This window comes from Rhinatrema bivittatum, chromosome 4 (genome assembly GCF_901001135.1).
Source record: "Rhinatrema bivittatum chromosome 4, aRhiBiv1.1, whole genome shotgun sequence".
NCBI lineage: Eukaryota > Metazoa > Chordata > Amphibia > Gymnophiona > Rhinatrematidae > Rhinatrema > Rhinatrema bivittatum.
Window position 1 is genome coordinate 151,604,224 of NC_042618.1, and position 15,854 is coordinate 151,620,077.

The 15,854-nt window shown below is 43.6% G+C and overlaps 1 protein-coding gene across 3 annotated transcripts in view; it reads left to right on the forward strand.

The window, feature by feature from the left end:
• HEATR5A (HEAT repeat containing 5A) overlaps positions 1-15,854 on the forward strand; it is a 285,493-nt gene that overhangs the window by 36,546 nt on the left and 233,093 nt on the right. For all 3 annotated transcript variants that reach the window (XM_029598984.1, XM_029598983.1, XM_029598985.1), the window contains exons 3-4: positions 4,663-4,874; positions 14,470-14,578. In XM_029598984.1, the coding sequence (XP_029454844.1) occupies positions 4,663-4,874; positions 14,470-14,578 (321 nt within the window). The remainder of the gene's footprint in view (positions 1-4,662; positions 4,875-14,469; positions 14,579-15,854) is intronic.

Here is a 15,854-nt window from a genome sequence, read left to right on the forward strand (position 1 = left end):
CCAGCAATTCTCCTGACTGTAGATAGTTCACTATTCTCTCTCTCAACAGTGACTCCATTACTTTTCCCACCACCGAAGTGAGGCTAACCGGTCTGTAGTTACCAACCTCTTCTCTGTTCCTACTCTTGTGAAGCGGGACCACCACCGCTCTTCTCCAATCACTCGGCACCACTCCCGTTTCTAGGGATCTATTGAACAGGTCACACAGCAGGACCCGCCAGCACATCTCTGAGCTCTCTCAGTATCCTGGGATGAACTTCATCAGGCCCCATGGCTTTGTCCACTTTCAGTTTCTCTGGCTCTTCCCATACATTTTGTACTGTAAATGGAGTTACTTCTACTCCACTCCCCTCGTTTCTTGTTAACTAGTGACGGTCCTTCTCCAGGGTCCTCTTTAGTGAACACAGAACTGAAGTATTCATTTAATATTTCTGCCATTTCTTCATCTCTCTCCACACATTGATCCTTTCCACCTTTCAATTTCACTATACCACTATGAACTTTTTTCTTTTCACTGATATATCTGAAAAATGTTTTGTCGCCTCTCTTTACCTCCTTGGCATTCCTCTCTTCCGCTTGACTTTTTGCCGTCTTGATTAATTTCTTCGTCTCCCTCAGTTCTACAAGATATTCTTTTTTGTGCTTCTCCCTTTGGGATCTTTTATATTTCTTGAATGCTGTTCTTTTAGCCTTTATTTTGTCAGCCACCTCCTTTGAGAACCAGATAGGTTTCATTTTTCTTTTGCTTTTCTTTACTTTTCTAATATATAGATTAGTTGCTTTGGTAATTGCTCCTTTTAGATTTGTCCACTGTTGATCCACATCTCTCTCATTCTCCCAGCTTTTTAGTTCTTCCTCCAGGTAATTCCCCATTTCATCAAAGTCCGTGTTTTTGAACTGCAAAACTTTCTTTTCTGTATCTTTTTTGTGATATTAAACCATATCGTTTGATGATCACTGGTGCTGAGGTGGGCGCCCACTTGGACATCAGAGACATTATCTCCATTAGTGAGCACTAAGTCCAGTATAGCTCCTTCTCTCGTGGGTTCCATAACCATTTGTTTGAACAAAGCTACTTGCAGGGCATCCACTATTTCTCTACTATTATTAGATTCTGCAGATGGGATTCTCCAGTCTACATCCGGCATATTAAAGTCTTCAACGATCACCACTTCTCCCTTCTTTCCTATCTTTTGGATGTCTTCAACCAGATCTCTATCCATCTCTTCCTTTTGGTTTGGAGGCCTGTAAACCACTCCAATAAAAATGGATGTCCCATCTTTTTTTAGGTTGGCCCATAGTGCTTCTTCATTGCCCCATCTTCCTTGCAGCTCACATGCTTGGATATTGTTTCTGACATAAAAAGCCACTCCTCCCCTTTTCCTATCCTCTCTATCCTTCCTTAACAAGTTATAGCCTGATATTGCCGTATCCCAGATTCCGTAAACCACGTTTCCGTGACAGCAACAACTTCCAAGTTCGCCTCCACCAATAGGGCTTACATGTATCCACCTGTTTGTTCTGCAATTTTGTATTGCTGCGAGACTGGAAATAACTAAAGCATGGAAGGCACCCAGTTGTCCCTCATTACCATCCATACTGAGAAGGTTGGACAGTGTCTGTACCTTATACAAGCTGACGGCGGAAAAGCACCATTCCCTGAACAGATTTCACGTGACTTGGGACACCTAATTAAGTTGGCCGTCTTCACGACAGATGGTGGACATTGCACCACATTGAAGGATTGTCGGGAACTCGTTCCAGTCAATATGCTGTACTATATTTCTCACTTCAGATACCTTTGCGAACAATGGAAGTGTCTGTGCAGTTGGGTGGGAGGGATGGGGAAAAGGATATCATAATGTTATAAACTTGTGGTAGTGAACAAAGAGGCTGACACTATATAATTATTATGTAATGTTTATTTTTTTGTTACATACCAATAAAATTAATACAAAAAAAAAATCATTAGACTGCCAAATACTTCTGGTTGTTTCATATTACACTGCCTCAGCTGCCATTGTGTTGTATAGCAAGACTGTCACTATTCTTATTTATGTGAACAAAGTCCTTTACTTTCAGACTGAATTTTCATGAGTGTTGTTGTGGTCTCCTTTCTTGGAGACAGATAGTGTTACATGTAATATATATGCAACGAGTCTGGGGAATGGATTCTTTGTACAGGTTGGCTGCTATTTTAGAAACTCACCGAGTTTGTTTTACATTAACCTTTGAAGCCCCTGGAGATAAGAAGTCATTATTGGGTTTTTTTGTTTTTTTTAGGTAGACACTTTATTACCATATGATGCTAACTCTTGCACAAAAACATAGCAAATAGCTATTTCTACGACACGTTCTATTGTTAACTGACTGACGTTTGAAATAGCCTGAATCTATGTGGTGGTTCAATCTGTCCATCCAGAAGCACAATAACTTTTATTAAAATTGTAATTGTAACTTTAATTGTAACTTTATCCTTCCTTTCTCCATAATAGTTTTTTGGCTTTCCAATTGTATGTGAACCGATGTGATATTCATTTGAATGTCGGTATATAAAAGTTATAAATAAATAAAATAAAATAAATAAATAAAATGGATTAGTTTGGTTCATATTTTGTGTAAAGGTCAAACCGTGGTCCTGGAATTTCTCTGGCGAGTGATAATTACAAAATATAGAAAACTTCACCAAAAGTATGATATTGAGGGTTTTTTCCCTGTATTGTCTTAAAGCCAAAAGTGAAAGATTGAAAAGCACTGCAAATGTATGTATAGGTATGATTTTGACTACCTTGTTTACATAAGAGAGAAAATAGTAGTCCATTTAACATTTCCACCATGCTGGAAATAGTGTGCTTATTTCTGGGCCTTGTACCTCCTGTGATCGGATGTTATCCTGAAATTCAGATATGTTAAAATATTCCCAAATGTATTCGACTCAAAAGAGATCCTGGGACATGAGTTTGATTCCTTTTATGTAACTGACTCTTTCAATGTTCTTAAGCTAGTCACTTTATCCTTTTTTGTGTCTCTTATACATAGCTGAAAACCTGACATTTTTCTCATTACAGCTTTACAATTAATTGACTAAAGTGTGTGTGTGTGTGTGTGTGTGTATGTATGTATATATATATATATATATGTGTGTGTGTGTGTGTGTGTGTATATATATGTGTATGTGTGTGTATATATATATATACATACACACACACATACATACATATATATATATATATATATATATATATATATATATATATATATATATATATATATATATATGAAAAAATACACTCCAAAAAGAGTGGGGCAAAACAAAAATAACTACAATATAAAAATAAAGAAATAAATTTATTACAAAAATTCTTTCATATATATATATATATATATATATATATATATATAAACAACACTCCAAGGGGAGTGGGGAAAAGCACCTATGAAAATTAGACAAAATGTACTTGCAATATGGTAATTTACTACAATTCTTTATTCGAGTTTATTCACATATACAAAAATGAACAAAAAGCAGCCACTTTATCCTAACACTAAACTAATCTAGTCTTCCTTTCAAAAGTATTAGAAACAGTGTGTCTCACACATAACACTATTGTGTGTGTGTATGTATATATATATATATATATATATATATACTTTGTAACTGTTCAGTGGTATATATATATATATATATATATATATATATATATATATAATGTTCATATTCCAACACTAAAGAACTGCATGAAACTAGTGCACAAAGACTCTAATAGTCCCATGAGAAGGCAACTTGAGAAGAAACTCAGTCAAGCAACAAATTTTTATTTTACAATGTAACATCCATTCAATATGCTAACAGAGAAAACTAAGAGGAGAGATGTGCCTTTAAGCAGACTGTTACAATATCCCTGAATGAATCAGCAAAATGTGTTTTACAATGTTACATTCATTTTCAATGTATTAACAATAAAGACTAGAAGAGGGTGTACCTCTTGGGTGAGCTGTTACAATGTCCCAACCAGGCCTTTGTTTTGCCAGACTGACTTCCTCAGGGGAAAAAAAAAACAGATTAGCTGGACACCCAAAATTGCTTATCAGGCTCCTCCTATGCCACGTAACCACTACTGCCACAGCAGGGGAACGCTAAAGGTATAACTGAGTCTAGAAAGCCTGTAGGCTTAATAAACCACTTGAAGTTAAACACTGCATGTGGTGAGTGTGCGGGTCATGCTCGCACTGCTGATTACACCGTCCTTACAAACAACATTCTTCAGTTTATGAACCATTTTAAGAGGGAAAGAGTATTGTAGAAAAAAGGTGATTTCAATGGCAGGAAAAACAGTGCTGAAGCTTCTTGCGCTGTTATAAGTCCCCTCTACTCAAACAGTCCTCAAAAAATGGGTTTGAGCGCATTCACCCAGATGCCTTCCTCCAGTGGTTTACCAGCTCATTTATATACACACACATACCATGCTGCAGTGCAATAAGTCTAAGGGGATCAAGGAGAGGAAAAGGCTGGGAGTGTACAGGAGTCAATATCTGTTAAACAGACAAATCTTCAGCAATCAGTGGTGATACAAAATAAGACTAAGGATAATGCTAAAACATATATCTTGTGATTTTTCACTGCTTTGTGTACAAGCTGCAAACCATTATCTGTTTTTTTAGACTGATGTGAAAGAGAAACAGAAGAAACTGGTAGAACAGCTAAGCACTTTATTAATCAGCTCTCCAGGGCCTCCCAGCCGAAGACTGATTGCTAAAAACCTGGCCATCCTCTACAGCATCGGTGACACATTTTCTGTCTACCAGACCATCGACAAGTGCAGTGAGCTCATTCGCAGCAAGGATGATTCACCAAGTTATCTGCCCACAAAGCTGTAAGTATGCAGTCAGAAATGTTAACTGCTTTCATAATGCGATCAGGGAAGATTTAAAGCATTGCATATATGAGGTAGAAATTAGCATGAGGCGCTGTTAGTAGAAACACAGGCAGGCCATGTGAGAGAGAGCAGGGAAGCTGAAAATTTGTAGAAAATGTTCCTTAAAAAGATTTTTTCAGGGGTTTTTGTAACAAAAAAATTTCTCTTTTTGGTTGCTTTTATGGCCATTATTTGATACTCTTTCAATCCCTGTCCTAATAATTCCTGCATGAAACACTGAAAATGCTGTCAATTGGATATTGCAGTCATTCTCCTAGGACAGTGATGGCTAATCTATGACACGCGTGTCAGAGGTGACACGCCGAGCCGTTTTTGCTGACACGCGTAGCGTTTTGGAACTATCAAATTTATTTTTTTTTATCGGCTGTGCCGAGCCTTTTTTTTATCTGCTGCGTCAACCCTTTAAAATTAGTTTTTCAGTATCTCCCCAATGCCCCTGGGCGCAGCAACAGGCAGATAGGCAGGGCTGTGGTGAGGCTCACGTCACCACAGCCCAAAGAAAAAGATCATGTTTGAACGCGCTGATGCTCCTCCTCCTTCCTGCCTGTGCAGCCCCGGAAGTAAACGTTGCCGGAGCCGCGTGGGCAGGAAGGAGGAGAAGCATCAGAGCGTGCAGAAGAGGAGCATCGCTTGCGCTTACGGGCCGCCGCGAATCTCAAATCGCAGCGGCCCGAGAAGAGGAAGAAGCCCGGTAGCAGAGCCGCTGCAGAGCCCATCCTGCGCGACCCGCGAAGAGGAGGCCCAGAGGTGAGAGAGAGGCTGAGGGTCTGTAGAGGGTGTGTGCGTGCGTGTGTATGAGATGAGTTGAGAGATTGTGTGTGAGGACCTGAATGTTTGCAGAGACTGCATGTGCTTGAGCAAGACAGCATGTGGGAGTGAGAGAGAGCCTGTGTGTGTGAGTCAGACAGCATGTGCCAGTGAGAGCCTGTGTGTATGAATGATTGTATGAGAGAGAGCATGTGCCAGTGAGAGCCTGTGTGCATGAATGATTGTATGAGAGAGAGCATGTAACAGTGAGAGCCTGTGTGTATGAATGATTGTATGAGAGAGAGCATGTGCCAGTGAGAGCCTGTGTGCATGAATGATTGTATGAGAGAGAGCATGTGCCAGTGAGAGCCTGTGTGTATGAATGATTGTATGAGAGAGCATGTAACAGTGAGAGCCCTTGTGTATGAATGATTGTATGAGAGAGAGCATGTGCCAGTGAGAGCCTGTGTGCATGAATGATTGTATGAGAGAGAGCATGTGCCAGTGAGAGCCTGTGTGTATGAATGATTGTATGAGAGAGAGCATGTGCCAGTGAGAGCCTGTGTGTATGAATGATTGTATGAGAGAGAGCATGTGACAGTGAGAGCCTGTGTGTGTGTGAGAGAGAGAAATGCATGTGAGAATGAGAACCTGACTGTGTGTGTGAGGGAAGAAGATGGAGAGAAAAGAAACAGAAAAAAAGACAATATAAAAGGAATTGGCAAAAAAAAAAAAAAGAAAGGGAAGGTGGGAAAAAAAAGCCTGTGACCAACCAATTAGAAAACTAAGATCAGACAGCAAAGTAAAAAAAAAAAAAATTTTTTTTAGTGATTGGCACATGTAATCTTTGGGAATGTGCAAGAATAGCAACATCCCCAATAGTCATGTGGCAGCAGAGTCATGTGGCAGCAGAGTCATGTGGCAGAGTCATGTGGCAGCAGAGTCATGTGGCAGCAGAGGAATGAGAGAGGCTCCGAGGTTGCTGGCAAAAGAGAGGGGGATCTGCCTTTAGTGTGTGCATGTGTATGAATGGGACTCTGCCTGGGGGTGTATGTGTGTGAATGCATGGGTGTCTGCCTGGGGGTCTGTGTGTGTGAGAATGAATTGGTGCCTGCCTGGAGGATGGAGCGGGAGTGGTGTGAAAATGAATGGGAGCCTACCTGGGTGTGTGTGTTTGTGTGTATGTGAGGGAGCCAGTGAGTGTGAGAGCATGAGTATGTATGAGAAAATCCAGGGGAGTAAGAGTTTTTGTGGGAGTGGGGTGGGTGGAGGGGGAGAGAGTGTTTTAATTGAAGATTTAGCCGATGAAATTCAGCAACAAAAAAGTCACTAAGCAGGTAAGGTAAAGAATTATTTGTTTTTGCTTATTAGTAAATACAGTACATATATTAAAATTATAACTTTGTTATTAATTAGAGCTACAAATATCACAATTATGGATTTTTCTAGAAGTGACACACCACCCGAGTTATGCTCGGTTTTTTTATGAATTTTGACACACTGAGCTCAAAAGGTTGGCCATCACTGTCCTAGGACAAGCAAGATGGTAGTCCTCACTCATGAGTGACATCATCAGATGGAGCATGGAAAACTTATGTCAGAGTTTCTAGAAACTTTGACTTGCATACTGAGCATGCCCAGTATGCTACGATCCACGCATCCATGTGGGGTGTCCAGTTCTGGGTCCTTCAGGGGTTTCTGTGCCAAAGCCGAGGAGCCTAGGCAGGTGCCCGCCACTGGTCTGGGCGATCTTAGTGAGGAAGATGCCTCATATGATGAATGATACCTCTGTGTCTTCATACGATTTATTTATTTATTGATTGATTGATTTTATATACTGTTGTTCAGTGTTCTATCACAACAGTAAACAAAGCATAAAATGTTAATTTCAAAATACAAGACAAAAGATAAAATAAAATTATAAATATCATATTAATAAAACCAAATAATAAATTTTAAATAAAACAGTTTAAGTACAATAATGTGAGTAGGGCAAAATGCTAAAATAATTAAAATGAGACTTAAAAGTATAAAAATTAAAAGATTAAAAAAGATTTAAAATGAGTTAAAATGCCCCAATATCAGGGTTAAAATTTCATTACTGAGCTTGTTTCCTGAAGTTAGAAATTTCTCAATGCCATCTTAATCCTACACTATATCCTGGTACACTTTCATAAAAAGGAGATGCAAAATGAGTATACAGTCCAAAAGTGAAATAATATTTCTCAAGGATTGCAAAGAAGATTAGATGCCACGGTCTTTTTCAAAAACTTTATTGAGGTGGAGACGTCTAAAATGTTTAAGCCTGACTCTGGCCAAGTTTCGCCATTGTCAAAATGGTTGCCTCAGGGGCTACAAGTAAATCGTACACAACAATAAATAACTAATAAATAAATAACATAAAAAACTTAAAAAAACATAAATATTGATATACAAAAATAATTAAGATCATAAAACAACATTTCTCATTAAAATAACAAGTGGTATTTTAAAATCATATTACAATGGTGACATTGGGAAAATAAATTGTTGAAATTTTGCAATTTTGAAAATTGTTTTTGAATTGTTTGAATTTGGCAGCTTAAATTTGCCCATATTAAAACACCGGGTTTCTGAGAAACCTTTTTTTTTAATTTTATATTGATCATTCAATCTTTACCTTTGATGCATATGGACTCAGGTTGCTTGGAACAACTATAAATTTGTATATCAATTCTTCCTTTGCGAATATCATCCGCTGCGATGAGGGATATTCAGTAATTGAAATTGTATCTTATCTCATTGATAAACTGACCTTTTGTTTAAATGTTTTAATCTTGTTAATGCATTTTGTCTATTGGTGTCCCAATCAGACTATGCATTGGATATGCACTGCGAATGGCGCTTCTTTGACATAAAAAGAGAGGAGCAAAATGAGAATAGTAGAAAAGCTCTTATTTAACCTCATATAAATACTGGGGCTATCTAGATCAGAGCATTGCTAAGAAAATTTTTTTTAATAAAATTCATAATGTGTCAAAGGTAATAAAAGCAACAACTCTGACCAATTGATCCATCACATTTAAAACAAAAGGTCAGTTTATCAATGAGATAAGATACAATTTCAATTATTGAATATCCCATTCATAAGATTCACATGTATTTTACATACATTTTCTAGAATCGATATCGCAGCGGATGATATTCAGGTCAAGATGCCATTTCTCGTCGGGCCTCTCCACTAACTGCACCGCGCCCCTCCCTAGGCACACGCGCGCATCACTGATCCTTATGAAGGGCCCGCAGCAGGAACCTGACCGCAGCCCCTGATGATGACGTCAAACTCTTCAGTGTATTTAAGTTCAGGCCTCGCTCCATAGCGTTGCCTTTGCAACAGGTCTCCTCGCTACTCGAGTGCTCGTTGCTGCTAGAGATTCGTCTGTATTCATCACTCCTGACCCCCGGTGTTCCTGGTTCCTGTTCTCTTTGTTCCTGCACTGCCTATGCCTTGGATTGACTACATGGATATCGACCTTGCTTTGCTTGACTACGCTTCACCCTATATCCAGACCCAGACGCCCGACCACGCTACTGCCTATCTCCAGACCTAGACCTCCACTACGCCAGACCACTCTACTGTCTATCCGAGGGCTGATGCTGTTTATTTATTTAATACAGCATTCTTTGGGGTTTGAAAGGCGTCAACTCCCTCATCAGTCAGTCGTAGCAGAGTGTGCCCTCAAAAAGGCCAAGTGGTCCCGCACCCACACCTCCGCCCCCCAGGTCGGGAGCACAGGGCGCTGGATGCGCTTGATAGGAAGTTTTTTCAGGGTGCCATGTTGATCTCCCATATTGCTTCCTACGAGCTGTACATGATGCAATACTCCAGGAACCTCTGAATGACTGCCCCAACAACAGCAGGACACTTTGTTGGCAGTCGTCCAGCAGGGTCTGGAATGTGGCAAACATGAGGTGTGTTCCACCTACAACGTGACTGGATCAGCAACTCGGGTGGCAGCAGCAGACATTAGTGCCTGCAGGATGGCCTGGTTCCGAGCCTCTGACCTCTGACTGGAGGTCCAGGAGAGGCTCACAGACCTGCCGTATCCTGTCGAGAACATCTTTTGGTGATAAGGTGAGGAACACTGTGGCTCAGTTGAAAGATCACCTTGAGACCCTTCAGCATCTCTCTGCCAGTACATCGGATCCACCATCCTCTGCCAGGAAGTCCTTGTGGCAGGGCTCGAGGAGGTCCTTTTATCCTCCTTCCTCTTGCACCCATTTTCAGCTTGTAGGCTCTAGGGGCCTCCCTAGACAGCAGCGGCCCCTAAGCCTCAGCTGGCACCCTAGGTGAGCCCTGCTACGGGGTTTTGACTGGTGGCGGGGGAGCACAAGGCAATCAACCGAGCCCTTGGTGTTGGGCCCTCCAGTTGGAGGTCAGCTACGGTTCTTCGTGGACCATTGGCCCAATGTCACCTCAAACCAGTGGGTCCTCTCATTCATCAAGGGTATCTGTTAAACTTTCTGGGTGCCCCCTCGAACTTCCCCATGCCCCTCTTGGGGTCTATCCTCACATCAGGAAATACTCTTGACTAAGCTCTGCACCCTAGTCAGAGCAGTTGAACCTTTCCTGCTGCGGCAGCAAGGGCAGGGGTTCTACTCTTGCTATTTCCTGATTCCAAAGACAACAGGGGGATTCTGTCCTATTTTGGACCTGAGAGCCTTGAACAAGTTTCTAAGAAGAGAAAAGTTCAAAATGGTCTCCCTGAGCACCCTGATTTCCCTCCTGCAAAGGGGAGACTGGCTTTGCTCCCTTGATTTGAAAGACGCATACGCCCACATTGAGATCTTCCCCGGTCCCAGGCAGTATCTCTGGTTCATCATGGGCAAGAGGCATTTCCAGTACAGGGTATTGCCGTTTGGCCTCGCCTTAGCCCCACATGTCTCCACCAGGTGTCTGGAAATAGTGGGTGCATATCTCCTCCATCTGGGGGTGCAGGTGTTCCTCTACCTGGACGATTGGCTGGTCAAGAGTGCTTCCCAGGAGGGAGTGCTTCGGTCCCTGCAAGTGACCATTCGGGTGTTTGGAATCCCTGGGGTTTGTAATCAACTACCTGAAGTTCCATCTTACTCCGTCACTCCCTTGGACTTTGTCGGTGCCCGGATGGACATGGCTCAGGCCAGAGCCTATCTTCCTCATGATCGTGCACTCGCACTGGCATTCCTTGCAGAGTGGCTCAGCGGAGTCGGGAGGGGGGGGGGGGTCTCGGCCCATCTCATACTCTGAGTCATGGGTCGCATGGCTGTGTCCATCCATGTTACTCCTCATTTACATATGTGCAGAGCTCAATGGATGTTGCAGTCCCAATGACAGTAAGCCATCCAGGACCTCCATGTATGCATTTGTGTTACTCTGGCTCTCCGCACCTCTTTGTTTTGCTGGGAAAGCTTGCCTGGTTTGAAGCGGGGGTTCCGTTTCAGTCCCTCCCTACTTAAGTTGTGCTTAACTCAGATGCATCTACCTTGGGTTGGGGTGCCCATTTGGAGGAGCTCTGTACGCAGGGTCTGTGATATGCTCAGGAGGCTCAGTGCCAGATCAACATTTTGGAGCTTTGAGCGATCCGTTATGCACTTTATGTGTTCCAGTATGACCTGACCGGCAAAACTGACCTAATCCAGCCCAACAGCCAAGTGGTGGTACATCAACAAGCAGTGAGGATTGTGGTCCTTCTTCCTATGCCAGTAGGCAGTTCAGATTTGGTCAGGGGTTCAGTCTCAGGGCATACTGCTACGAGCCATGTATCTAGCTGGGATGGAGAATGTGGTAGCAGTCCGGCTGAGTTGAGCCTTTCAACCCCATGAGTGGCCCCTGAATCAGGAAGTAGCAGATCGGACCTTCCATCTCTGGGGCACCCTGGATGTGGATCTCTTCGCCTCCCCATGCAACAGTAAGGTAAAACAATTCTGCTCCCTATTTAGGGGGAACGGCAAACCAGCCTCTGATGCCTTTGCCCACCATTGGGGCAAGGGTCTTCTGTACATGTATCCTCCGCTTCCTCTGGTGATGAAGACTCTCCTGAAGCTCTGGCAGGACAGGGGGACCATGATTCTCATAGTCCCTCACTGGCCGAGACAGATCTGATTCCTGCTCCTGCAGGATCTCTGTCCGAGAACTGATCGGTCTGGGGCCTTTCCCCAACCTCGACTCACAGGATCAGGGCAGGCTGCACCATCCCAACCTCAGGGCATTGTCTGTAATGGCCTGGATGTTGAGAAGCTAATTCTGCAGCCTCTTGACCTGTCAGACGATGTGTCTTGGGTCCTGGTGGCTTCCATAAAACCTTCCACCAGGGAGTCTTATTGCCTGAAGTGGAGGAGGTTTTCCATGGGGTGTGAGAGCCATGGCCTGGATCCATTCTCCTGCTCCACACCGAAGCTGCTTGACTACCTTCTGCATCTGTTGGATGCTGGCTTGAAGACCGTCCGAGTGCACCTGAGTGCCATCAGTGCCTACCACCAGGGTGTGGATGGATCACCCAACTCTGTGCAACCCATAGTGGGGCATTTTATGCAAGTTCTGCTTCAGTTGATGCCTCCTCTGAGGCCTCCAGCTGTGTCCTGGGACTTCAGTATGAAGTTGACGTGGCTTAAAACTGATCCTTTCGGCCACTGCACTTCTGTGACCTAAAGTACCTGACTTGGAAGGTTGTGTTTTTGGTTGCGGTCACTTCGGTGTTCAGAGTCAATGAGCTTCAGGAGTTGGTGTCATACCCACCATACACAAAGTTATTTTATGATAGAGTGGTTCTGCACACGCACCTTAAATTCCTGCCTAAGGTGGTGATGGATTTCCATCTTACACTGTCCTTCGTTCTACCCACTTTTTTCCCCAAGCGCGAATGGGCTCTGCACAGCTTGGATGGCAAAAGAGCCTTGGCCTTCTACCTGGAGCGAACATCAGGCCACAGGCAGTTTATGCAACTCTTCATCTCTTTTGACAAGAGTAGATTAAGAGTTGTGGTCACCAGTAGACCTTGTCTAACTGGATAGTGGATTGCATTTCCTTCTGCTGTATGCAAACGGGTCTGCAACTTGGGGGCCATGTCAAGGCTCACTCTTTCAGAGCCATGGTAGCTTCGGTGGCCCACTTGAGAGCAGTTCCCATGGCTGAGATCTACAAGGCTACGATATGGAGTTCTCTCCACATTTTTGCCGCCCACTACTGTTTGGACAGGGATGGTCAACACGATAGCAGCTTCAGCCAGTCTGCCCTCCAGAATCTCTTTCAGCTGTAGAACCCAACTCTTCCTACCTACGGCCCTTTGTTCAGGTTCAGGCTGTCTCCCTCTGTTACCAACAGCACCAGTATTGTTGTACCCGTTGGCACCTAGTTGGGTACGTGTTGGTCTTTCTTGTTCAGCAACAGCCTGTAGCTAGTAATTCACCCATGTATGAGGACTACTATCCTGCTTGTCCTAGGAGAAATCAGAGTTGCTTACCTGTAACAGTAGGATGTCACTCCTCACAAAACCCGCCCACCACCCACGGATTTGGGTTTATCCTATATTTGTTTTATTTTTTTTCGTAATTCTATGTTACGAGACTGGAGAGGGACCCCCACGTGGATAGTAGCATGCTGGGCATGCTCAGTGTGCCAGTCAATGTTTCTAGAAACTTTGACATAAGTTTTCCATGCTGGGCTCCATCTGATGATGTCACCCATGTGTGAGGAATAACATGCTGAACTTGGAGAACACCTGTTACAGGTAAGCAACTCTGCTTTCCTATGGCTGCGGAATTGTAGGAGACCAAGGGCCCTGGTTATGGGCTTCAGGGAAGATGTGCAAGAAAGGCTTGCAGATGTGCCATGCAGGGCAGGTAATCTCCTTGAAGATAAAATCAAGATGCTAGTGGATCTTTTGTACCATCAGTGAATGTCTGAGGAGAGATGAGCAAATAGGGATGGAGTCTGAATCCTCAGTACCTAAAGAAATACATGGCAGATTGTTAGACTGTGAGAACCAGGAATGTCTGTCCTGGGCTGGATTGTTGCTAGTAACATGGTGCCCGAGGCAAAGGTTGCCATAGATACTCCCTACCTAAGAACATAAGAACATGCCATACTGAGTCAGACCAAGGATCCATCAAGCCCAGCATCTTGTCTCCAACAGTGGTCAATCCAGGCCATAAGAACCTGGCAAGTACCCAAAAACTAAGTCTATCCCATGTTACTGTTGCTAGTAATAGCAGTGGCTATTTTCTAAGTCAACTTAATTAATAGCAGGTAATGGACTTCTTCTCCAAGAACTTATCCAATCCTTTTTTAAACCCAGCTACACTAACTGCACTAACCACATCCCCTGGCAACAAATTCCAGAGTTTAATTGTGCGTTAAGTGAAAAAGAACTTTCTCCAATTTAGTTTTAAAAGTGCCACATATTAACTTCATGGAGTGCCCCCTAGTCAGCTGGTTGCATGACTCCAGTGGCGTTGGGGCAGACTAGGCCACTATTGGTCAGCCATGGAAGCACATGCGCACGTCCAGGGGGAGTACTAGGCCACTGTTGTCCAGCAAAAGGAACATACACCTGTCTGGGGGGCAGGGAGAGCATAACGAAAGGGGATAGGCTGTGTGTGGCTATACCTCACTTGCTTTCCCCTCCCTGTTTCCCCTTGGCATGGTGTCCCAGACTACTCCCTGTCTGTACTTACAGATCTGGTCCTTGGTGTGTGGTGGTGTGGTCTAATATTTTTCCTTATGTTTGCATTTATCTTTCAAAGCTGAGTTTTTCTAATTTTGTTTTAGTGCAGCGGTGGCATGCTTGGGCGCACTGTACCAGAAGCTGGGGAGACTGTTGGGAGGCACCTTCACAGACACCGTGGGGAGCTTGCTGAAAGCAATGAAGAATGCTGAGGTAAGGCACACTAGATTTCTGGATTTGTGGAAAGCCACTCTTTCTTCTGACTTCATTATGCTGTCATTTCTAGATCTTGTAATAAAAAGATTTTAGTAGATTATGGGGACATTTTTCAAACTGTCTGCACTGGGACAAATTCTCTGCCCCATTTCTCAAAGGGCATGTGTACTTTTGTTCATACTCAGATCAGTCCAAACTCCTGGGTTTGAGACAGAGAAAAAAAGTTTCACTGACAGTGCCCTATAACCTAGTGTGCCACCTGCAGTCCCTCAGTATTTCACTGTCTCCAGCAGATGATAGAGGTGTAAAGCCTACAGTCATTAAAAAAAAAAAAAAGATTTAAAAAGAAAAGTCTTTCCTCCCATGTTGCAAGGGCCTAGTCTGAAGTGGATGAGCAGGGGGTTGGTGACCCTTGAGTGGGCTCAGTTCTTTCTCCGTTGTTAGTTGAAAACTGGTGGTTTCGGTTCCCTCTCCCTTAGGAGGTCTGGTGGGATCCCACTACAATTCTTTAGCCGCAGAGTGTTCACCTTCATCTTAAGGAAAGTAGTGGTTGTTTTTTGTTTAAAGTTTATTTAAAAAAAAGTAGTAAAAAAAATAAAAAAAGGGATTTAGCGGCAGAGGTCCGGGCATTTGGGATCACTGCGAGAGTGCGAGTGTGTGTGCTGCAACATGTAGATTTTGACCACGCAGTTTGGCCTACCCAGACGAACACAGGAGAATGGTGCGCGGCAGAAATTGCCGGGCATGTGGCAATTCACTTGTGCGGCTTTCGCATGCAGGCCTTTGTACCCGCTGAATCTTTGGAGGGGAAGGCAGTTCGGGGCAGGCTTCTACCACACAAGAGGCAGCGGCAGTCCAAAAAAGGGGTAGTAATGTCTGAGATGGCTGTGGATGGTTTTTCCCATCAGTGTGGGAACAGCAGCCATCTTGGCCTCAGAGACAGCAGCAGCAGGACCTTTGGGGGAGTTGGTGGATTCCCTCCCCCGTCGTCATCTCTTGTCGTTCACAGTCCTGATAGAGGACAGGAAGCTTTTTCTGAGGGAGAGGAGGACCTCCTGGGGGAGGACTCTCAAGATTCCTCCACTTTCTCTTCAGCGTTTGTGATGCTCAAGCACAATGTTAATTTGGCCAGAAAAGTGGTGTAGTGGAAGAAATCTCAGTCGGAGGGGCTCCTTGGATTGTGTCCCAGAAAGAGACCCAAAATTTTGCAGAGAAAGGGGTCTGCACAGATTCAGAGGGTCCTGGGGCTGACCGCCCAAATAGCCCTGAAGAA